Source organism: Ranitomeya imitator, chromosome 3 (assembly GCF_032444005.1).
Source record: "Ranitomeya imitator isolate aRanImi1 chromosome 3, aRanImi1.pri, whole genome shotgun sequence".
NCBI classification, from domain to species: domain Eukaryota; kingdom Metazoa; phylum Chordata; class Amphibia; order Anura; family Dendrobatidae; genus Ranitomeya; species Ranitomeya imitator.
The window spans coordinates 58448717-58471964 of NC_091284.1; the positions used below are offsets into that span (position 1 = coordinate 58448717).

Consider the following 23248-nt stretch of genomic DNA (forward strand, 5'->3'; position numbering starts at 1 on the left):
AGTACGCAACAAAGCTTTCGAGCTTTTCATGATTGAAAAAAATGACATGAATTCCTACACGTGGGATGTGACCTTATATTATTTATCCTGATGTAAGATATATGAGAAGTCAGTGCTCAGCCGCCATAATAGAGGACACTACAGCCTGCAGCCTCCGCAGCCGCCCAGTACTTCCATCTATCTGACTGACTCCTCTGCCCACAATAAACATGGCGGCAGCGACGTTCACTTCCTCATCAAGCCGATTGGACGAAAGTTTCTGGCGCCACAGCGGCATCTAGCGGTGGGAAAGTAAAACCGCAGTGGAATGTGGCCCGGATGGCGGCTGACGTCAGAGCGCGGCAGAGCGGGCGGGAGCTTCTCCCGTGAGCATCATCTGTCCCGGGTGCGCGGCGGCAAAAGTCCCGGACTCCATGAAGGCTGGCTGGGGGTAAGGGAGGCTGTGTGCGAGTGCTCCGGGGACTGTGTGTCTGTAGTGTAACAGGTGTGGGGCGAGTCCTCTAAGCCTGGAAGGGGGACCCCGATAATTGTGACCCTGGGGGTCCTGTTGGGTCACGGGTATTAACCCCTTAGTGACCACCTGACGTATGTATTTATTTTATGTACATTTTCCCTCCATATTTGTCCGGTTAGTTATTTCCTCTGGTGAAGTTTTATGCGAGAGGAATGTCATTAATTTTCGGGGTTTTTTTTTTTTTTTTTTTTTTTTGAGGGGTTCATGTAAGTTTTTTTCACACATTAATGTCATTTTTCTCTTGTGATCAGCATATACATTCTTCCCTATTGTTTCACTCTAGTTACCGGTCCCATTACATCTTCAGGCTCTCCTAGTGACACGGACACCTGATGGGTGTAGTTTATTTGTTTGTTTTTTTTATGTAAGATTAATATAGAATAATTGTTTTTGTACGAAATATTCGTCTTTTTGTTATTCTTCGGGGGTGTATAGAGATATATAATATGTCTCTATCTATACACCTGCTTAATATATGTATCAATATTTTATTTTTTCACTTATTATGTTACACCCCCAAGAGGTCATAAAAGGTCTCCGGACAATCTTCCACTTTTCCTGTATTGCTGTTTTCCATAGGAAAAGCATTTGTCCTAGTGACGCTGACGGCCGGGGACCTGACCTGCTCCTTCCTCCAACTAGGCCAAAGGACATTGGGCAGTAGGGGAAGGGTTAACGTCAATCAGAGCTGCTGGTTTTATTAGTCGTACCCCTTTGTAGCCCCCAGTAACTTTCCAATGGGTGTATCTTGTATTCGGCGGATCCCTGTCCTCTCGGGACCCAGCTGAAGATGGGATGAGGGTCCTTCATTAAAGGCGCCATATTTGTGTGTATGCAACGTATTAATGTTTCTTACTCGTGTATTATGTCACACCAGTGAGTCTAAGAAAAAGAAAGTTAACTCAGGATGGATTTAAAACAAAATGTGCTACTTGTTTTTTTTTTGTAACAAATTCTTTTTTCTGAGGGTGTTTCCTTTTTCCCCTCTATGTCGCTGCTCAATCATAATGGAGCAATGACATACAGGGGGAAAAAAAAAGCTCCTGTTGAGGGTCAGAACAGGTTTTTGCAGTGTGATCTAGCGAGACTTTGATTTTTTTTTTTTCTTTCCTCCAACTCTGACACTGCCCTGTGATAAATCAGCGTCATATAGGGAAAAAGTAATTGCCCTCAGAAAAGAACCTGTTTCTGCCTCCCCTGGTTGAAGGTGAAATTTGCATATTACGCGCAATCAACTTCAGGAGCCGAGATCTCCGCAGTGCAGTGGAGAAAACAACCACAGACCCTTTTTAGTGAACTGCACTGTTTAAAAAAAAAAAATGTAGTGAAGGGGGTCGCTGTGTTGGCACCAACGATGCAAAAGCCGGGATCAGTCATTACTGTCCTCTCTGCTGGTTAATGTCCCAAAGATTCAGGGTAATGGATGCGTCGTGGAAACTTACGTATGAGCTTAGTGGCGCGGACGGTCGAGTATTCGCTCTGCTGCTCCATCCATTGTCTATGGCACTGGAGAGGATAGCGGAGCACTGCGCTGATGGATAGTGGAGCTACGCAGGTGAGACCGGCCCATTCTGTAAACGCCTCCACGTACAGATCTAACAAGATGGCAGTCTTCACTTCTGCAGCTGCCATTGTTGGCCGTGCCTGGCCTGCCACTCAGTCTTTTTGCTAAATTTAAAGGGGTTTTCTGGGACTTTGTTTTTCTCTAAGTCTTAGCACTTGTCTGCAGTTAGTTCCTAGCTACCTGTATATCCTGCTCTGCAACGTTCACTGACCGCTCCTGCCGGCGATTCTCCTGCTATCTGCTCCCTTCTTTCTCTCTGCTCTGTCAACAGGACGTCATTGCTGATATCATTCTGATGGACCGTCTACTCCCAGCAGAGAAGCCTCGGGGAGCAGGCGGACAACCATTGTGGAGTCGGTAGTGACACCCTGTCAACAGCAGATCAGAAAGAACTGCTCTATTGACCTGAGTACAAATGAAGCCGGAGAATCGCTTCCTGAGCTGCAGCACACCGTCCCCATGCAGAACAGGCTACCTGACATTAAGTTCTTGGGCCCCATAGCAAAAAAACAAACTCTTTTAATTGTCCCTTATATGATCATTGCCAGCCCCGTGTGATTGCAGACCTATTTATGACCTCCGCTCCCATAGTCAGTGGAGCAGTGTGTGCCCTCCGGCTCCATTCTTGCGGTTGGGTTGGTGTACCTGCAGCGATTGCCCTCACCCATCCTACATTTATCACCTGATTGTGGGTTGACCCCTGATTGTTTCTACCTGTTGTACATTACTTTGTTGCCCTGCAGCTGCCGGGAACTTGAGAATGCTCAGCTGCACCTACAACAATCCAGGGTGGGTGCCGCCATCACTCTGCAGGGGGTGCAGCTCTGCGCTTGTGACCTCGGCTGTGTCCTGTGCACAGCATGTATTTCCTTTGTCTGCTGTGGCAGTGTACAGATTACACGGGAGGGCCCAAACCTCAGCTCTTTCTTTTTCCTCTGTCAGATTATCATGTCACTCCTGCTTTACTAAGAAGATTTCAGCCTGTAGAACAATGTCTATAATAGGGAACCGCTTGATCTCCACATAAGATCTGTTATACCCCAAAGTATCGGGACCCCAGCACATTACATTGTAGTCCTCCTCCCAGAAATGAATATGGAGCAGCTCCTCACTGTGCAGATGGAACAGCGCTCACTCTTCTGGGAAGGTTTTCTACAAGATATGGGAGGCGTCTGTGGGAATTTTTACCGCATTAATACAGAAGAGCATTTATGAGGTCAGACCCTGATGGAGGAGCGGCCGGGCTCACTATCTCCTATATAGGGCATCCGAAAGTTGTTAGATGGGGTTGAGGTCAGGTCCATGTGGTCATGTTCTTCCACCAAACTCCCCCAACCATGGCTTTATGGACCTTGCTTTGTGCACTGGTCACAGTCATGGGGAACAGAAAAAGGGGCCTTCACCAAACTGTTCCTACAAAGCTGGAAGATACAATTGTCCAAATATCTTTTATGCTGAAGTATTAAGATTTCCGGTTAGTGGAACTTCGAGACTCCTGAAAAACATTCCCCTAGTATTATCCCTCCTTCACCAAACTGTACAGAGGGCACAATGTTGTCAGGCGGGTAACGTTCTCCAAACCAAGACTCGTCCATCAGACGCCAGATAGAACTCTGCAGAGAACTCATTTCCTCCAGTGGTGGCGGTTTTACCTCACTCCATCCGACGCTTGGCCTTGTGCTTGGTGATGTAAGGCTTGCATGCAGCTGCCATAAAAACATGTCCTAAAGCCCGTGGTGCATTTTTTTTACTTTTTTTATTTTTATTTAAAATCTCATGGACAATATACATTTGCTGCCATTATCCCATTCCAGTGGAGCATTTCAGAACTTCGATCTCAAAGTCGATGGGGTTGAACCAATGTGTGGTAGGTATCAACTCGCTGGGATGGGACTGACTTGATTAGAAAGTTTCCCTTCTTCCTGTTCTTCCAGCGATTAATATCCCGGACTTATGAATGTGTTGAATTAAAATGTCGGCTGTCTACAAACTTGGAGGAGAAGCGTCCGTCAGGCTGCTGATCTCTAGGAACGTCTTGTTTGGCTTCTGCTTGGAAAAGTCTGTGTTTCAGTGATGACACCTGAATAACAAGGAACCTGCACACAAATTAACCTTTCCAATAGGTTTGTGAGAAGGAGCCTGACAACAAACGCTGAGGTGGACGACGACATTGGGCCTCAGGCGGTGCTCGTGTATCGGGGCTGTCGGTGACCTTTTAAATCCCTCAGCCTGTCTCTGGCCTACTGGAACCAAACACAACGTTGGCTGACGTGAGATCATTGTACTCAACCGACAAGACCAGACATGGATCTATGCAAAATAACAAAAAGCACTCTCCCCTCTCCGTCTGTCCTCCTCCGATTCAGCACTGACGCTGGCCGCCCTCCCAGGCTTTGTTTCCGTGCAGCCAGCGTGTGACCGCAGAAATCTGAGCTGAATCCTCGGTGATCAGAGCTCTGGACTTCACATTTATGTCACGCTATGATGTGCATTTTCACTGCAGATTTTACGTTTTTGCAATGAAGAACATGAACTGTGCCATCAATAATGCAACAAAAAGCTGTGGTTTTATCCTTGGCGGATAATTCTACAGGGGCCAGCCCGTGTGGTCATACCCTAAGATTCTCAGACACTCGGGGTATGTTGGCATCACGGTTGTGACTCTATTGGGGGTTACATGTCAACCCCTACAAATCTGCACTGTTATTTCTGACTTCAAAGACGCATACCGCCGAAAAATATCTCACCCGGAGTCCAAAACTGCATATTATAGACTCCAAATGGAGTCTACGGCTCTGCTGAGGGAACGTCCGTACCCCCGGAAATCACAATGGAGTCCAAACTCCTGTGAACTGTCCTCCAACTTCTGGTTTGGTTGACCATCTGTGACCACCTCCTACATGTGAAGGCTCTGCTTGGCCCAGCAGTCTGAGAAGCTCCCGGATGTCTGTAGTGACTGTTTTGTACTCCTGGGGGATAAGTCATCCGGAGATGAAGCTCTGATCACCGTATGGGATAAATATGAAGATATTTATTCATTTATATTTATTATATGAAGATATAATGCAGCAAATGGCGATACCAAATATGTTAAAGGGTGGTTGACAATTTCAAGAAAGCGGACCCCAAATGGTCTAAAATAAAACATGGAGCAGGTACTGTCCCTCTTTAGGTCCTGCGCTGCCTCCCCCCTTCCGTAGTGGTGACATCACGTTGACAGCGTGCATCACCGCTGCAGCTAATCACTGAATGCTAGATAATTTGAGATCCACTTTTCTGAAAGTGTAAAATCCCTTTAATTTTCTTTTAAATATTGCTATTTCTGTTTTGGGAAATGGGTAGGGAGTGATTTTAAAGTGTTTTATTCTCTGCCGAGGCCTGCCTAATAAGTGTGACCCGCGAGCTACGGTACGTCCTGCCCTCTGGCTGTTCCAGGCCAACCCACAAACCGAGACAGCCGTGGTGCTAAAAACAGTGACCTACGGGGCAGCACCCTCTGCCGACTGTCACCACTACCCGCATCCTCAAGATGCAGGCAGCAGTGATTACATTGGTGGAGGACGGAGTGCTCGGATCCTTCCACCAAGCAGCACATGAGCCAGCAGACACAATGGCGTCACTTCATCACACTGCTGCAGAGAGGCTGAGCATCAGGTGAACAGGAGCAAGGTGTTTGGTTTTCTTCTATATGTATAGGATGCTTACATGCATATGGGAGGATATATATATATATATATATATATATATATATATATATATATATATATATATATATATATATATATATATATATATATATATATATATATATATATATATATATATATATATACATACACACTATTGAACCCGTTCTACGCCCGGGTAGCGAGCATTTATATTGGTATATGGTCTCCATCCTGGTATGTGCTGCTCCATCCTGCGTCCCCATCCTGTCATGTGCTGCTCCCATCCTGCGCCCCCGATCTGTCATGTGCTGCTCCCATCCTGCGCCCCCGTTCTGTCATGTGCTGCTCCCATCCTGCGCCCCCATTCTGTCATGTGCTGCTCCCATCCTGCGCCCCCGTTCTGTCATGTGCTGCTCCCATCCTGCGCCCCCGTTCTGTCATGTGCTGCTCCCATCCTGTGCCCCCGTTCTGTCATGTGCTGCTCCCATCCTGCGCCCCCATTCTGTCATGTGCTGCTCCCATCCTGCGCCCCCGTTCTGTCATGTGCTGCTCCCATCCTGCGCCCCCGTTCTGTCATGTGCTGCTCCCATCCTGTGCCCCCGTTCTGTCATGTGCTGCTCCCATCCTGCGCCCCCGTTCTGTCATGTGCTGCTCCCATCCTGCGCCCCCGTTCTGTCATGTGCTGATCCCATCCTGCTCCCCTGTTCTGTCATGTGCTGCTCCCATCTTGCGCCCGTTCTGTCATGTGCTGCTCCATCCTGCGCCCGTTCTTTCATGTGCTGCTCCCATCCTGCGCCCGTTCTGTCATGTGCTGCTCCCATCCTGCGCCCCCGTTCTGTCATGTGCTGCTCCCATCCTGCGCCCCCGTTCTGTCATGTGCTGCTCCCATCCTGCGCCCCCGATCTGTCATGTGCTGCTCCCATCCTGCGCCCCCGTTCTGTCATGTGCTGCTCCCATCCTGCGCCCCCGTTCTGTCATGTGCTGCTTCCATCCTGCGCCCCCGTTCTGTCATGTGCTGCTCCCATCCTGCGCCCCCGTTCTGTCATGTGCTGCTCCCATCCTGCTCCCCTGTTCTGTTATGTGCTGCTCCCATCTTGCGCCCGTTCTGTCATGTGCTGCTCCATCCTGCGCCCGTTCTTTCATGTGCTGCTCCCATCATGCGCCCGTTCTGTCATGTGCTGCTGCCATCCTGCGCCCGTTCTGTCATGTGCTGCTGCCATCCTGCGCCCGTTCTGTCATGTGCTGCTGCCATCCTGCGCCCGTTCTGTCATGTGCTGCTGCCATCCTGCGCCCGTTCTGTCATGTGCTGCTGCCATCCTGCGCCACCATTGTATTATATGCCCCCCATAAGACGCTCCAGTGTGTATGCCCCCGTATGCTGCTGCCATATAAAAAAAAAAAAAAAAAAAATACCATACTCACCTATCGTCCGGCTCCACTGCAGGTGTGTCTTCAAGAAAATGGCGCTGGAAAGCGCGGACTGCGCAGGCGCCGATTCCGGCAGCAGGAATCGGCACCTGCGCAGTCCGCGCTTTCCGGCGCCATTTTCTTGAAGACACACTCCGGCTCCTCTGCCTGTGACTGGTAAGTCAGAGGGTGGCGCCGGCGCACATTAAGCGCGTCATCGCGCCCTCTGAACTGTCACAGCAGGGGAGACGGAGCCGCACGCAGCGCTGGAACGGGGAAAGGTGATTTTTTTTCTTTTTCTTCCGATTTATTGCTTCTAAACCCCGTTCCTTCAATGGATGCCTGCGGTGGATTGATACCACTGTCTCCATCCAGACTGTGGCCACGGTGGGGCCGTCATGGGGACAGCTTTACTATAAGTAATTATATGGTTACTAGATGGTGCCCGATTCGAACGTATCGGGTATTCTAGAATATGTAGGTAGTATATAGCACAGGCTACGTACTATAGTGACATAGTATATAACAGAGCTACGTAGTATGTAACAGCGTACGTAGTGTATAGCAGAGTTACGTAGTATATAACACAGCCACGTAGTATATAACACAGCCACGTAGTATATAACATAGCCACGTAGTGTATTGCACAGGTATGTAGTATATAGCAGAGCCACGTAGTATATAGCAGAGCCACGTAGTATATAGCAGAGCCACGTAGTATATAGCAGAGCCACGTAGTATATAGCAGAGCCACGTAGTGTATTGCACAGCTATGTAGCATATTGGTCAGCGATGTAGTATATTGCATAGCTACGCAGTATATTGCACAGTTGACGTAGTATATAACAGAACTGACACAGCCACATAGTATATTGCACAGCTATGTATAGTATATAACAGAGCACGTGGTATATTGCACAGCCACGTAGCATATTGCCCAGCTACATAGTGTATAGCACAGAGATGTAGTATATAACAGAGCCCACGCAGTATGTAACACAGCCCACGTAGTATATAGCAATGTGGGCACTATATGCGTGGTTAAAAAAAGACTTAAAATAAAAAATAAACATATACTCACCTTCCGAAGGCCCCTTGAAGTCCTGGCGCCTGTGTGCGGTGCACGCGGCAGCTTCCGGTCCCAGGGTTGGTATGAGCGCAGGACCTGTGATGACGTCGCGGTCACATGGCCGTGACATCATGGCAGATCCTTCTCGCATACCATCCTTGGCACAGGAACCTGCCGCTTGCACTGCCAAGGACAGCGTGCCATGTCGGAGGGTGAGAATAACCTATTTTTTATTATTTGTAACATTAGTTCTTTTTACTATTGATGCTGCATACGCGCTCAGTTAATGCTGGCATTAACACTGTGTGAGCGCTGACTGCAGGGCAGTAAGGCCACATTCACACGTTCCTTTTTGTCCCGCGGGTTTTCCCGCAGCGGATTTGATAAATCTGCAGGGCAAACCCGCTGCGGTTATCCCTGCAGATTTATCGCAGTTTGTCCTGCGGGTTCCGCTGCGGGATTTACCCCTACTATTGATGCTGCATATGCAGCAATATGCAGCATCAATAGTAATGTTAAAAATAATAAAATCATGGTGTACTCACCCTCTGACGTCCCGATCTCCTCGGCGCTGCAGGCGGCGGTCCGGTTCCAAAGATGCTGTGCGACCAGGACCTTCGGTGACGTCACGGTCATGTGACCGCGACGTCACCGAAGGTCCTGGTCGCATAGCAAACCTGAGACCGGACGGCCGCGTGCAGCGCTGAGACTTCAGAGGGTGAGTATATCATTATTTTTTATTTTAATTCTTTTTTTTTTTAATACAAATATGGTTCCCAGGGCCTGGAGGAGAGTCTCCTCTCCTCCACCCCGGGTATAACCCGCACATTATCCGCATTACTTCCCGCATGGTGTGCACAGCCCCATGCGGGAAGTAAGCGGATCAATGCATTTCTATGGGTGCAGAATCGCTGCGATTCTGCACAAAGAAGTGACATGGTCCCTCTTTTTTTTCCGCAGCAATTCTGCGCGGTTGTTTTCGGGTTTTTCCGCATCATGTGCACTGCGGTTCCTGTTTTCCATAGGGTAACATTGTACTGTACCCTGCATGGAAAACGGCTGCGGACCCCTGCGGTTCCGCAGTAAAAACCGCATAGTGTGAACATGGCCTAAAGCAGCGGCCATTTCGCTGCCATACTATGGCCGTCGCTGATTGGTCGTGGCAAAATGCCCACGACCAATCAGCGACTTGGATTTCCATGACACAGAGGCCGTGACCAATGAATATCCGTGACAGACGGAAGTGACCCTTAGACAATTATATAGTAGATAATAAAGCAGATTTGTTGTTATGCAGATCATCCATAACAACCAGACTGTCGGACATGACTTGGTTTTTCCATTTTATGGCTGGATTTGGACTGGAAAACTTCTTAGTCGTAATGTTTTCAATTTTTTTAATCTGTAGTTTGTTACAAAGCAAAAACTTGGCGAATCCATTGTATGGCCTGATCTGCGGCTTCTAGAACACAAATCCTGTGAGCAAATTTGCTGCGAGACCTTAACTTTTTATTTTTGTTCTTTAAGCTTTCTGTATATATAAGAATCGGGGTGATTGTTAACATTGAATCTACAAATAATGTGCACCTGCAGGTCCCATACGACAGGCGTAAGATCTCTGCAAACTCGTCTGACTCGGGGTCAGAGAATTTCCATGTTCAGAGGTTAAATTATGTACGTGATGAAAACCATGAGAAGAATGCAGCGATGAAGAGAAGGCGGCTTCATTCACTGACGTTTTCGCAATCGCTAGGAGATGATGGAGGATCCCAACATGAACTTGCTCTTAGTTTATTAAAAAATAAAAAAGCCTTTTTCAGGCAGGTGTATTATTACTGACACTTTGTGCCCCGTATTACAGATGCAATGTAGGTGTAAGCCCCCAAACTGGTTTATGAAGCGGTCTGGTTGGGGGCTTAGACATAAATGCATCAGTAATACACTTTCCTGAAATTGGACTTATGTCATCCATCTTTTACAGAAATGAAATTTGCATCCCCCGGGGAGTTATTGTAACTCTGCTTTTCCATGCCTGATACCTTCCCAGCCAGCCACTTTGGCAAATCTGTCAAGTTGTGCAGCAAACATTCTGGACTATGTGAACGCTGGGTGACGACCCACGGCAATCTCGATGACGGACTTGGACTTCATTTTGGACTTGGCATAGGATTCGGAACAAAGTTTTACTTTTCTGCTAAATAGCTATGACCGAGGCTGGCCACACACTTGGCTTTATTTTTCAATTGGCCAGAATGTAGCCGATCAGTCTTCTATCCATACATTTATGAAAGTGATCTGACAGCATCAAGATGCCAGCTTTGACTGCTGGATCAAACACTTGCCTATCTAAAAAAAACAAAAAAAAACAGTGATCTGTTCTTGTGGAAACCAGGGCTGTGGAGTCAGTATAAAATGGAGTGATTCCGACTTCTGAAATATATAATAAATTGTGTACAGTAGTACAATGCAGGATGTTCTGTAAATGTTTTCAGAATAATTTGGAAAAGTTATGAAATGTCCTATAAATGTCTGTTCCGGATCTAAGGATCTCCGCTTTTAGTGGAGATGAATCTGTGCTGCACTTTATGTACATGCTCAGTAGTGACCAGTGCTGTGGAGTCGTAGATGAGATGAATCTGTGCTGCACTTTATGTACATGCTCAGTAGTGAGGCCGTGCTGTGGGGTCATAGAGGAGATGAATCTCTGCTGCCCTTTATGTACATGCTCAGTGGTGAGGCCGTGCTGTGGGGTCATAGATGAGATGAATCTGTGCTGCACTTTATGTACATGCTCAGTAGTGAGACAGTGCTGTGGGGTCATAGATGAGATGAATCTGTGCTGCCCTTTATGTACATGGTCAGTAGTGAGGCCGTGCTGTGGAGTCGTAGATGAGATGAATCTGTGCTGCACTTTATGTACATGCTCAGTAGTGAGGCCGTGCTGTGGGGTCATAGAGGAGATGAATCTCTGCTGCCCTTTATGTACATGCTCAGTGGTGAGGCAGTGCTGTGGGGTCATAGATGAGATGAATCTGTGCTGCACGTTATGTACATGCTCAGTAGTGAGGCCGTGCTGTGGGGTCATAGATGAGATGAGTCTGTGCTGCCCTTTATGTACATGCTCAGTAGTGAGGCCGTGCTGTGGGGTCATAGATGAGATGAGTCTGTGCTGCCCTTTATGTACATGCTCAGTAGTGAGGCCGTGCTGTGGGGTCATAGATGAGATGAATCTCTGCTGCACTTTATGTACATGCTCAGTAGTGAGGCCGTGCTGTGGAGTCGTAGATTATTATTATTATTTATTTATATAGCACCATTGATTCCATGGTGCTGTACATGAGAAGGGGTTACATACAAGTTACAAATATCACATACAGTAAACAAACTAACAATGACGGACTGATACAGAGGGGCGAGGACCCTGCCCTTGCGGGCTTACATTCTACAGGATTATGGGGAAGGAGACAGTAGGTTGAGGGTTGCAGGAGCTCCGGTGTTGGTGAGGCGGTAGCTCCGGTGTTGGTGAGGCGGTAGCTTCGATAGTGATGAGGCAGCAGCGGTGTCAGTGCAGGCTGTAGGCTTTCCTGAAGAGATGAGTTTTCAGGTTCCGTCTGAAGGATCCGACTGTGGTTGATAGTCGGACGTGTTGGGGCAGAGAGTTCCAGAGGATGGGGGATATTCGGGAGAAGTCTTGGAGGCGATTGGATGAGGAGCGAATAAGTGTGGAGGAGAGAAGGAGGTCTTGGGAGGACCGGAGGTCACGTGAGGGAAGATATCGAGAGATTAGTTCAGAGATATATGGAGGAGCCAGGTTGTGGATGGCTTTGTAGGTCAGTATTAGCAATTTGAACTGGATACGCTGAGGGAATGGGAGCCAGTGAAGAGATTTGCAGAGGGGGGAAGCGGAGGAGTAGCGAGGAGAGAGATGGATTAGTCGGGCAGCAGAGTTAAGGATGGACTGGAGAGGTGCAAGGGTGTTAGCAGGGAGGCCACAGAAAAGGATGTTGCAGTAGTCAAGGCGGGAAATGATGAGGGCGTGCACAAGCATTTTAGTAGATTGGTGGTTGATGAGAGATGGTAGATGAGATGAATCTCTGCTGCATTTTATGTACATGCTCAGTAGTGAGGCAGGGCTGTGGAGTGGTAGATGAGATGAATCTCTGCTGCATTTTATGTACATGCTCAGTAGTGAGGCAGCGCTGTGGAGTCGTAGATGAGATGAATCTGTGCTGCATTTTATGTACATGCTCAGTAGTGAGGCCGTGCTGTGGAGTCATAGATGAGATGAATCTGTGCTGCCCTTTATGTACATGCTCAGTAGTGAGGCCGTGCTGTGGAGTCGTAGATGAGATGAATCTGTGCTGCACTTTATGTACATGCTCGGTAGTGACCAGTGCTGTGGAGTCGTAGATGAGATGAATCTCTGCTGCACTTTATGTACATGCTCAGTAGTGAGGCCGCGCTGTGGAGTCATAGATGAGATGAATCTGTGCTGCACTTTCTGTACATGCTCAGTAGTGAGGCCACGCTGTGGAGTCATAGATGAGATGAATCTGTGCTGCACTTTATGTACATGCTCAGTGGTGAGGCAGTGCTGTGGAGTCGTAGATGAGATGAATCTGTGCTGCACTTTATGTACATGCTCAGTAGTGAGGCCGTGCTGTGGAGTCCTAGATGAGATGAATCTGTGCTGCACTTTATGTACATGCTCAGTAGTGAGGCCGTGCTGTGGAGTCGTAGATGAGATGAATCTGTGCTGCCCTTTATGTACATGCTCAGTAGTGAGGCCGTGCTGTGGAGTCGTAGATGAGATGAATCTGTGCTGCACTTTATGTGCATGCTCAGTAGTGAGGCCGTGCTGTGGAGTCATAGATGAGATGAGTCTGTGCTGCCCTTTATGTACATGGTCAGTAGTGAGGCCGCGCTGTGGAGTCGTAGATGAGATGAATCTGTGCTGCCCTTTATGTACATGGTCAGTAGTGAGGCCGCGCTGTGGAGTCGTAGATGAGATGAATCTGTGCTGCATTTTATGTACATGGTCAGTAGTGAGGCCGTGCTGTGGGGTCATAGATGAGATGAATCTGTGCTGCACTTTATGTACATGCTCAGTAGTGAAGTATGGCTGTGGGGTCGTAGGTGAGTAGCTGAGACCCTGGAGATATTCCGACTCTAGTGGGCGCTATACCCTTAAACCTCAGCGCCGTTAAAAAGTGGCGCTGTGGTTTAAGTACCCTTAACTGCCACCGTTAAAAGGCGTATCAGTGGTCGTTAAGGGGTTAAAGGGGTTGTCCCACAAGCAAAGTACATAGATCTTACAATAAAATATTGGAATACTGTTATGTAAAAAGCATTAAAATCTTGAATAATACAGATGCAAACAAAAGTGCCCCCAAATAGTGCTCCATACAGTATAATGGGCCTCACATAGTGCTCCTAACACTGATACGCCACACCTGTAAAAAAAAAAAAAAAACCCTACCTGTTCCCCTGCTGCTCCAGTCTATTCATGGTGTCTTCAGATTCTCTGCAAGTCTCGTTACAGCCGGCATCTTGTATTGTCATCACGCCCGCCGTGCTGAGACATCAGACGCACAGATGGAATGATGAGACAGCGTCAGCTGATGCCCGCTCCTCCATCAATGCCTTCAACTGTATTGGCATCCAGGATGCCGATATAGCTGAAAGTGTGATGCCGGGCGTGAGACCCACCCGGCATCGCGGGTCAAATATACCCGAGGGACCCGCCTGGTATCGCTGGCCAAATTTGTTCCATGGGGAGTATTAGAGGGTATGACCTTATTATGGAAATATGGCATCTAACAGAGTGAAGACTTTTGCGAGGTCTGTGGCTTCATGTGTAGAACAAAGGCCTTTATGGCAATAACATGTTCTAAAAATAATGCAAATATGTGTATAGATTTGGTTCTAGTGGAAGATGAGATTCTAGTGTTCCTGCACTAAACGCTTCATGCTGTAATAAAGGGCTTGGCGAGGGGGGGGAAATGGCCAGGAATGAGTTCACAGCGACGCACTGTAATGTGATCGCATCCTGGGACGTCACAGCAGAATGTGCAGCAGACGGCAGGCTGTAGGAAAGTCCCGAGACTTGTCTGTTACTGTTACCATGGACCGTGGTCACTGGATACAGCTATGCTCCTATAGTTTGCAGCTAGAAGTTTATAAAAGTATAGATGTGGCCACCCTTGCCTGCCTGCAAGTTTCATTCAGTAACTAATGGGAATATTTTTGTGCCCAATGATGACAGAAGTATTCTAGGAGTGATACCTTTATTGGCTAACCAGAAAATATGTTTGCAGCTTTCAGAGCACAGTGGCTCCTTCTTCAGGCAATATTACAAAAAAAAATCTTGACTGAAGGAGCCACTGTGCTCTGAAAGCTGCAAACATTATTTTCTGGTTAGCCAATAAAGGTATCACTCCGAGAATACTTCTGTCATCATTGGGCAGAAAAATATTAACATCGATTTTTCTGGCTAACATGGTAACACAATACAATTTGTTATTGTACATCATTCAGTAACTAACAAATTAAAGCTGCACTCTGTCTATATGCTATGGTATGCAAACATAGAAAACGTGAAATTACATTGCAGCTCTAAAAAAAAAAAAAAAAAAAAGTTATAATGTATATACTGGGCTCATAAGTTTGGCTAGTTCTTCTGTGCCCAACAGCCATGGACATAGCGAATTTCTTTGCTAGGATCCTAACCTAATGTGAAACCTCTCCTGGGCAGCTTGCCTAGAAATATATGGGGAGGTGGGATCAAGCTGTGACTAAAATTGCCATAGGCTGATGGGTGGAGGACTCCGTCAGAAAGCCTACGTATACAAATGGAAAAGACTGACAGTCACGTCAAAACCGAAAAACAAGTGTGAACAGGTGCAAGGTGACGGGGAAAAATCCTGGCCCGAGCACCGGGTGACGGGGAAAAATCCTGGCCCGAGCACCGGGTGACGGGGAAAAATCCTGGCCCGAGCACCGGGTGACATGGGGAAAAATCCTGGCCCGAGCACCGGGTGACATGGGGAAAAATCCTGGCCCGAGCACCAGGTGACATGGGGAAAAATCCTGGCCCGAGCACCGGGTGACATGGGGAAAAATCCTGGCCCGAGCACCGGGTGACATGGGGAAAAATCCTGGCCCGAGCACCGGGTGACATGGGGAAAAATCCTGGCCCGAGCACCGGGTGACATGGGGAAAAATCCTGGCCCGAGCACCGGGTGACATGGGGAAAAATCCTGGCCCGAGCACCGGGTGACATGGATGGAGGGGGAGGGAGCCCGGCCCCAGTGACGGGGGGAGCCCGGCCCGAGCACTGGGTGACGGGGGGGGGGGGGGAAGCCCGGCCCGAGCACTGGGTGACGGGAGAAAGCCCGGCCCGAGCACTGGGTGACACGGGGGGGGGGGGAAGCCCGGCCCGAGCACTGGGTGACGCGGGGGGGAAGCCCGGCCCGAGCACTGGGTGACGGGGGAAAGCCCGGCCCGAGCTCCACATTAGATACAGCTATCGCCTTTCAGGGCTTATCTACAGCACTCTATAATGCTCAACTGGGGGAGGTCCGGTCTGATGGGTGTAGCAGGTCCGGGTACGGCAGCGATCATAAGAAGATGGACCTCCTGCTTGCTTCATGGCTCGTGACACTTTTATTGAGTGAGGCTGGACACGTAAAGTCGAAATGTGGCCGGAATTATGCATATTTTTTACTTTCAGTCACATGACCCCTTGTTTCACTGCTGACACGGGAGAACTTCACGGTGTGTGTTGCTCGCAATGTGAGGGGTGACAAGTCTACAAATCCTAATGTGACTGCAGAATTTTGTAATAAATAGTAATGAGCGAACGTGCTCGGATAAGGTGTTATCTGAGGACACTCGTGTGCAAAGTGTCTTTGGGGCCCTTGAAAAAATATGTCCACATACACTATGCAATATACACAGTACACACACATATGGTATATACAGTATATAAGTACACACTATAGTCACCTCTATAGGCCGCTCCCTACCTCAGCACATCCAGGTCCTGGGCCCGCCAGTGATTGGGCTCCTCTGCCATCTGTAGCTTTCCTTCTATTTGGGGCAGAAGTGAGGCAGAGCGTCCAGACAGGGATGACCTCCTCCATGGCTCACCAGCCTCCACACCTCCCTACTGCTCCTTATCCAAAAACTGTTACTAGCACCTGATGGGAGGACTGTGGAGCCGAAAAGAGGAGCCACTTGGGTCCCCACTATGCACACTGTGTCCGCCATAGCCAGGCTGCTTGTGTTGTGCTTGAATAATAAAGTTTGCTTTAGTTTAAAAAAAATAAAAATATATATCCTGTGGATTCGGGGCATTACTCATCAAGTTTGGTGCTGGAGCCCCGGATATCGGTTTCTAGCAATGCCCCTGCACCTGGTCATAGAAAATTCATGCATGAGGGGAAGATACTACTGTATTAAGGTGGGAGCCCCATAAGTGTCAGTGAGGTGTCAGAATCCATGAACAAAACCTGGTCCAGACCATATTCCCGACTCGTCAAGACCGGCGATGTTTCACGCCCTTAATGAGGGGGCGTGCTGGGGTGAGACGCTCCGAGCGTGCACCAAGAGCTGCACGCTCCTTATTGAATTGGGAGTGTGACAAGTGAGGTGCGCCTCACAACAAGTCTTACTCCAGTCTTGGACTGGAGACAGTTTTCTGGCATAAAGACCAGCACCGCTAGTCATTATATAGATGAGCTGTTTTCTCTCACCTCAGACAAATGGGCAGAGCTGGAGTGGTGGAGGGAAAGTAGCGCCAAAAGCCGTAACATTTTTCTGAAACCGTTGAAAGCTTTTTACTCCTGAATTCTGGCAAACTGCTTTGCATCTGTGCCTTTATGTCCATATAAAGAGGCTGGGGGCTGGCTGTGACATGGGGGTCTCTACCCCTCAGATTTCTTACTCTTCGTCACCTCAGTAATGTCTTGCCTCTTCTCCTTTTCTTGCAGATCCTTATCCTAGTCCTAGATTTCCTTTTTTTTTTTAATCTTTTTTTTGCATGTGGTAGAAGATGAAGAACGAAATTTCCGCAGTTGTGTTATTTCTTTCCAAGCTATTGAGAAATAATAATAAGTTACGGAAGGAGGAGATCGAGATATTTTCTGAAGAACTGAGCGGGATTCTCCACGACAAGTATGTGAATCACTGGTACCCCGAAACCCCAGCAAAGGGACAAGCGTACAGGTAATGTGGCCGGAGGGTACAAACTGACCGCCTATTGCCTCAACACAACCCCCTACCCGTGTGACCACCGGGCATTGTAGAAAATGAAATGGTGCAACTTGGAAACTGTCAGCAAGCTGCTGTCTGCGTGTTACCCCTAGTATGTGTCTGCTCGGTTCTACGGGTGGTGCTTTCTTATGTCTTAGAGGTGGGCCACCCCTTGTTTGTTTTAAAATTGGGCTTGTGGTGGTCTGTAAAATGATAAAAAATGCTGTCCTTTCCCGTCTTCTGGTCCACTGCTGACCATAAGAGGTCCCCTGCTGTCTTGTGCCAGGAGACTGTCTCCTTGGTCGGTCATCCCAGGAGCAGAGACTGGCGGGGGACATGGGCAGCAGTGCTGCGCAATGGTAAGTGAGTAAACCTTTTACCATGCCCCCATTTTTAAATTTCCATAATACAATCTGGCAGCTGACGTTAGCCTGCTTGTTGATGGTTTCCAGGTTGCATATCCTCCCCAAATGAACAGTTAACAGGAGCTTTTCGTTGCTACTGTTCGTTAGTTATGCCGCATGGTGCCTGGTTTTGGGGACTGTGACATCCCAGGGTAGATGTGCAGATGGAACTTCACATTATGACCGACTCACCTGGATACCTTGTCCAGACCTGGGGTAGAGTCCCATGAGACCCCCGTGGAAACAGTCAGCAATACTCGGACTCCTCTATAACACGTCACTGTCTGATCTCATTTCAGATGTATCCGTGTAAACAGATTCCAAGGCGTCGATCCCGACCTCCAGAAGGCTTGTTTCAACAGTGGGCTGGTGTATGAAGATTTAGGACTGCCATGGGAGATGACGCTGTGGGTAGACCCTTGTGAGGTGTGTTGTAGGTAAGTGATTGCCGCCGGCAGTAAGCGCACGTGCAACCCGCAGATCCGTCAGCCCCTTCACCTCCTATGGCGGAGGGGTTTTCAACTTTCTAATTATTACAAATGGGCAGGAAGCTTCCATTTGATCCACGTACTACCGGGAAAGTGCCACCCCCTCGTTGAGTACATGGTAACTCACTGACCATATGTCCATGTATATATTAAATGTTTCAATTTTCAGACTACTGCTAGGCTTTGAGCTAGACTTGTATTTGTATTTCTTGTACAGAAGACTTTTCAGCAGTCTCATTATCATCCTAGACAGACAGCCAGTACAATGACTGATAACTAGCGAATATACTCGTTACTAGAGATTTCTTGAGCATGCTCGGGGGTCCTCCGAGTATTTTTTTAGTGCTCGGAGATGGTTTTCTTCGCCGCAGAATGATTTACATTTGCTAGCCAGCATAAGTAAATGTGGGGATTCCCTAGCCACCAGGCAACCCCCACATGTACTTATGGTGGGTAACAGATGTAAATCATTCAGCTGCGGCAAGAAAAACTAAATTTCCGAGCACTAAAAAATACTCGGAGGACCCCCGAGCATGCTCTGGAAATCTCGAGTAACGAGTATATTCGCTCATCACTACTGATAACGCCTGTATATACAGTAGAGAATACAGGATCCACCATTCACAATGGGTGATGACACAGGATCCACCGCTCACAATAGGTGATGTCACATAAAACTCAGTGCACCCAGAAGAGAACTAGCCATGTTGTGGATTTGACACGCGCCCCCAGTGGGCATCAGATTTCTAGAAGTTTCATCTATTTTGCCTGAAGTGCAAGACACTATCTTTTTTTTTTTTTTTTTTTCTCATGCACTGTCAGTGTGGACTTGGCCTAACTTGTGCTGTGCCACATTGATATTTGCAGCAAACTCTGCTGGTTCTTGTCTTTTTTCTCCATTTTTCAGCGCCTCTTCTGTGTAATAAATCTTTTTCGCTGCTGATGTCTGAGGCTCCTGTAAATCCGGTGCTAATCCCGTAGATGAGGCCGGCATGGCGCCCCCTCTCCAGAGTCCCCGTCTGCCGGGCCTTTGGTGTACAGATGAGGCAGCCGCGGCTGTGCGAGCGACTTGGCGGCCTTTATTAATGACGGATGCGGTGAGTTGGCTCTGGCTGTCATCTGTGAGGACTGGGCTCTCCATCTGGAGGGTGGCATTGAGCGGCGGGCACTCGGGTGCCAGGTGCTGATGAATAGCCGAGAGCGATTTAAATACATTTACAACACAGACGCGGAGAAGACCCTGCAATCCGGAGATAATGTGGAGAGCGGAGATTTCCAGCCGCCTCCCGCTCGGCAGCAGCAAGACGTCTCCGGAGACAAAACCTTTAGGAAAATGTCATCGGGACGAGACCCTGATAGCGGAGCAGACAGTGCGGACGCACCATGTGTGCACCTTCCACATCACATTAATATCCTGCCATCTAAGTTTTTTCTTCGGTAATTATTTTCTTGCCATCCGTAGCCCTGTGAGATATGGCGCAGGCTCCGCTCTGTAATCCCCCCCGACATGGCTTCTCTACTTTTATGGAAAATTCTGTAATCTGCCAATGACCAAGTCTAATCATTGCAGGAATAGAGCGCAGCAAACATGTAAGACCGACACAGACAGGCCAAAAAGTCATGTAAACCCTTGGGTATGACCACGGCTGGTTAACTAGTTAATGACCTGGCATCGTAAAATGACCGTGTGCTTTAGACCTGGGTCTTGCATTCAGAATGATGGTGACGTGTGCTGAGGAGCATGTCCGAAGTGGTGACTGCATTATAGACATAACAAGGCACGGAGCCGCACATCGCATCCAATATGTGAATTCTGAACGGATTGCTGCTATATAGACTCCAATTACAAAATTGAGGTACCTCATTTACAAGTAGGCCAATTCATGTGTGCCCACCAGCCACGACAAGGCGCAAGTTTTATTGATGGGAACTTACTCTGAGACTTGCCTCTTACGGGCCAAAGGTCTACAAACTTTAAGGGCAAGCAGGATCCAGCTCTAATTTTATTAGGGTAACATTTGATAGCCTCATAGAGCCAGAAGGGGTCGGAGAACCATGGAACCAAGCAGGTGGGAAGGAGTATTTCAGTGGCCACAGCAAAGGTTCAAGTGCCTGCACTTGGTTTGAACAGTCACACTGTGCTGACAGTCCCTTTTAATAGTACGTACACCTTGACATGGCCGGTGGGAACAGACAAATTGGGCAATTTGTGAGCGGAGTACCTCAATTTGAAAAGTGTAGTCTATACAGCACTCATGTAGATCAAAATGTATATATTCAGTGTATTTTCATGTGTTGGTGCTGATAACCCATAATAATCTTATGCAGTTACTTATGTTTATATGCTATTGCAACTTCTCTCTGGGGTTCATCCTGTTCCTCCTGGTTCATTAATAAAAAATGAAGGAATGACTAAAGGTACCTTCACACATAACGATATCGTTAACGATATCGTTGCTTTTTGTGACGTAGCAACGATATCGTTAAGGAAATCGTTCTGTGTGACAGCGACCAATGATCAGGCCCCTGCTGGGAGATCGTTGGTCGCTGGGGAAAGTCCAGAACTTTATTTCGTCGCTGGACTCCTGCTGACATCGCTGAATCGGCGTGTGTGATGCCGATCCAGCGATGTCTTCACTGATAACCAGGGTAAACATCGGGTTACTAAGCGCAGGGCCGCGCTTAGTAAACCGATGTTTACCCTGGTTACCAGCGTAAAAGTAAAAACAAACACTACATACTTACCTACCGCTGTCTGTCCCCGGCGCCCAGCTTCTCTGCTCTCCTCCTGTACTGGCTGTGAGCGTCGGTCAGCCGGAAAGCAGAGCGGTGACATCACCGCTCTGCTTTCCGGCCGCTGCGCTCACAGCCAGTGCAGGAGGAGTGCAGAGAAGCTGGGCGCCGGGGACAGACAGTGGTAGGTAAGTATGTAGTGTTTGTTTTTTTTACTTTTAGGATGGTAACCAGGGTAAACATCGGGTTACTGAGCGCGGCCCTGCGCTTAGTAACCCGATGTTTACCCTGGTTACCCGGGGACCTCGGGATCGTTGATCGCTGGAGAGCTGTCTGTGTGACCGCTCTCCAGCGACCAAACAGCGACGCTGCAGCGATCGACATCGTTGTCGGTATCGCTGCAGCGACGCTGAGTGTGAAGGTACCTTAAGACAGAACAGTAGAGGTGAGGTGGTGGAGTGCTACATAGTGGAGGGGTCCCCAACCCTTTACATTTTGAGCAGTGGTCAGAGAAAAAAGGCATGTTTTTAATTATAAGGCGAAATAAAAAAAAAAAAATCATGACCATGAGAACATTTGGAGACTTTTCAATATGAACTGAAAGACACCGATATTATACCATCCAAATTTAGTTTAGGGGTTAGTATATAAATGCAATTACTGCCAAAGGGCGATATAGCAGGCCACACAGCAAGGAGTCATGAACTACTGGTTGGCAACTTATTTTTTTCTGCCACTAAATTTTCCATAAAAAAAAAAAAAATCCTATTCTAAATTTGGTTTTGTGAAGAAAGTGTTGCCAAGGATTCTGCATGGTATCTATGGTATTGTTAGCCAGCAGAGACCATTGTAATTATAGGTTGTGTAGTGCTGACTGCTGGTCAGCAGGTGGTGCTGTTGGCTGTAAGAATGAAAATTTGCTGCGGCATTGTGTGTTCTGCACAATGTATACAGGAAAATGGATGGTAACGGACACAAAGGCGCGGGGGGACACAAAGGCGCGGGGAGACGGCACTTTTTTTTTTCATTGATTACTTTCAATTATAGATATGGAGAGAAGAACCCCTCGTTTGTGGTGGCTAGCTTTGCCAGTAACAATGAGAAGATGGAGATATCTCAGAAAGTGAAGAACGCCATGGAGAAAGTGACTTCAGATTATCACTCCGGCTCCTCCTCGGATGATGAGGTCTATATAAATAAGAAGATCCCTCCGCCGCCCGCTCCTCACATGATGCTCGCCCCGCGGCCGTCATTCTACAGTACTATGGATATGACTCCTCTAGGTGATCAGGTATCTGCCCGTCCTGTATAGATTTACCTATGTGTGCCTCATTAATGGGCTGTGCCACGTCTGCCTGCTGTGCCACGTCTGGCTGCTGAGCCACGTCTGCCTGCTGTGCCATTACTTACACCAATTTGCAGGAACTCATGTTACATCATGGGACACTTACAGGTTCTTCTTTGTCTCCTATTATCTCAGGTGCCCGAATTCAGACCTCAGCCAGCTCCTTCCTGGAACAAGAATCCAAAGAAAAGGCAAGGTGCCCATTACCAGTACCAGCCCCGCTATGCTTCCGGTTACCAGCCGGGAAGAAACAAGACTCATGGCCGCGTCCGATGGATGCCGCCGGTCCTACAAAGCGAACAGAACCACTGGCAGCACAGTCTGCACATGCTGGGCGCCGGGCACCAGTGCTTGGTCTAAGCCGTCAGCATCTCCGTAATCTTCTGTGTGCAAAACTAATGCTGGACCAAATCATAGGAGCAGCTTTTTCGATTTCATTTTTTTTTTTTTTTTAATATTATTTAACTCCAACTTTGTTGCACTTTTGTACATTTACTAGTTGTTTCAGAAACACTTTTTGTGGATAGGGTGAATAGTTAAGTGCCTAAGTAATTTTTAATATTTATATATTCCGACTCGCACAGAATCATGTTAATCTATTGCTATTCTGGAAGTTTCAGTACCAAATGTATTTATTGCAAATCTCAATTTGATATTTTATGGATTAGACTAATAAATTAACTTTTATTAATATGATAATAAACAATAATGTATTATCGCAGGTTACTTTGTAATAATGCTACGAAATGTTACTAAATAATAATAATAATTATAATGCACATTCTGGTCCTGATTATTTAT

The 23248-nt window shown here is 47.6% G+C and overlaps 1 protein-coding gene across 1 annotated transcript; it reads left to right on the forward strand.

Annotated features, from left to right (window-relative positions):
* Positions 1-305: 305 nt before the first annotated feature.
* BTG3 (BTG anti-proliferation factor 3) lies at positions 306-23226 on the forward strand. The gene is made up of 5 exons (XM_069760889.1): positions 306-430; positions 17216-17450; positions 18181-18318; positions 22150-22393; positions 22583-23226. Exons 2-5 carry the CDS (start codon positions 17278-17280, stop codon positions 22805-22807), a joined length of 780 nt encoding a protein of 259 aa, XP_069616990.1. The 5' UTR covers positions 306-430; positions 17216-17277; the 3' UTR covers positions 22808-23226.
* The last annotated feature ends 22 nt before the right edge of the window (positions 23227-23248 follow it).

Excerpts from the sequence above, each read along its gene's own strand:
- BTG3 (XM_069760889.1), top strand. The coding sequence starts at position 17,278 with ATGAAGAACGAAATTTCCGCAGTTGTGTTATTTCTTTCCAAGCTATTG. Across the intron at positions 18,319-22,149 it reads CCTTGTGAGGTGTGTTGTAG|ATATGGAGAGAAGAACCCCT; the intron begins GTAAGTGATTGC and ends TTTCAATTATAG. Across the intron at positions 22,394-22,582 it reads TGACTCCTCTAGGTGATCAG|GTGCCCGAATTCAGACCTCA; the intron begins GTATCTGCCCGT and ends CTATTATCTCAG.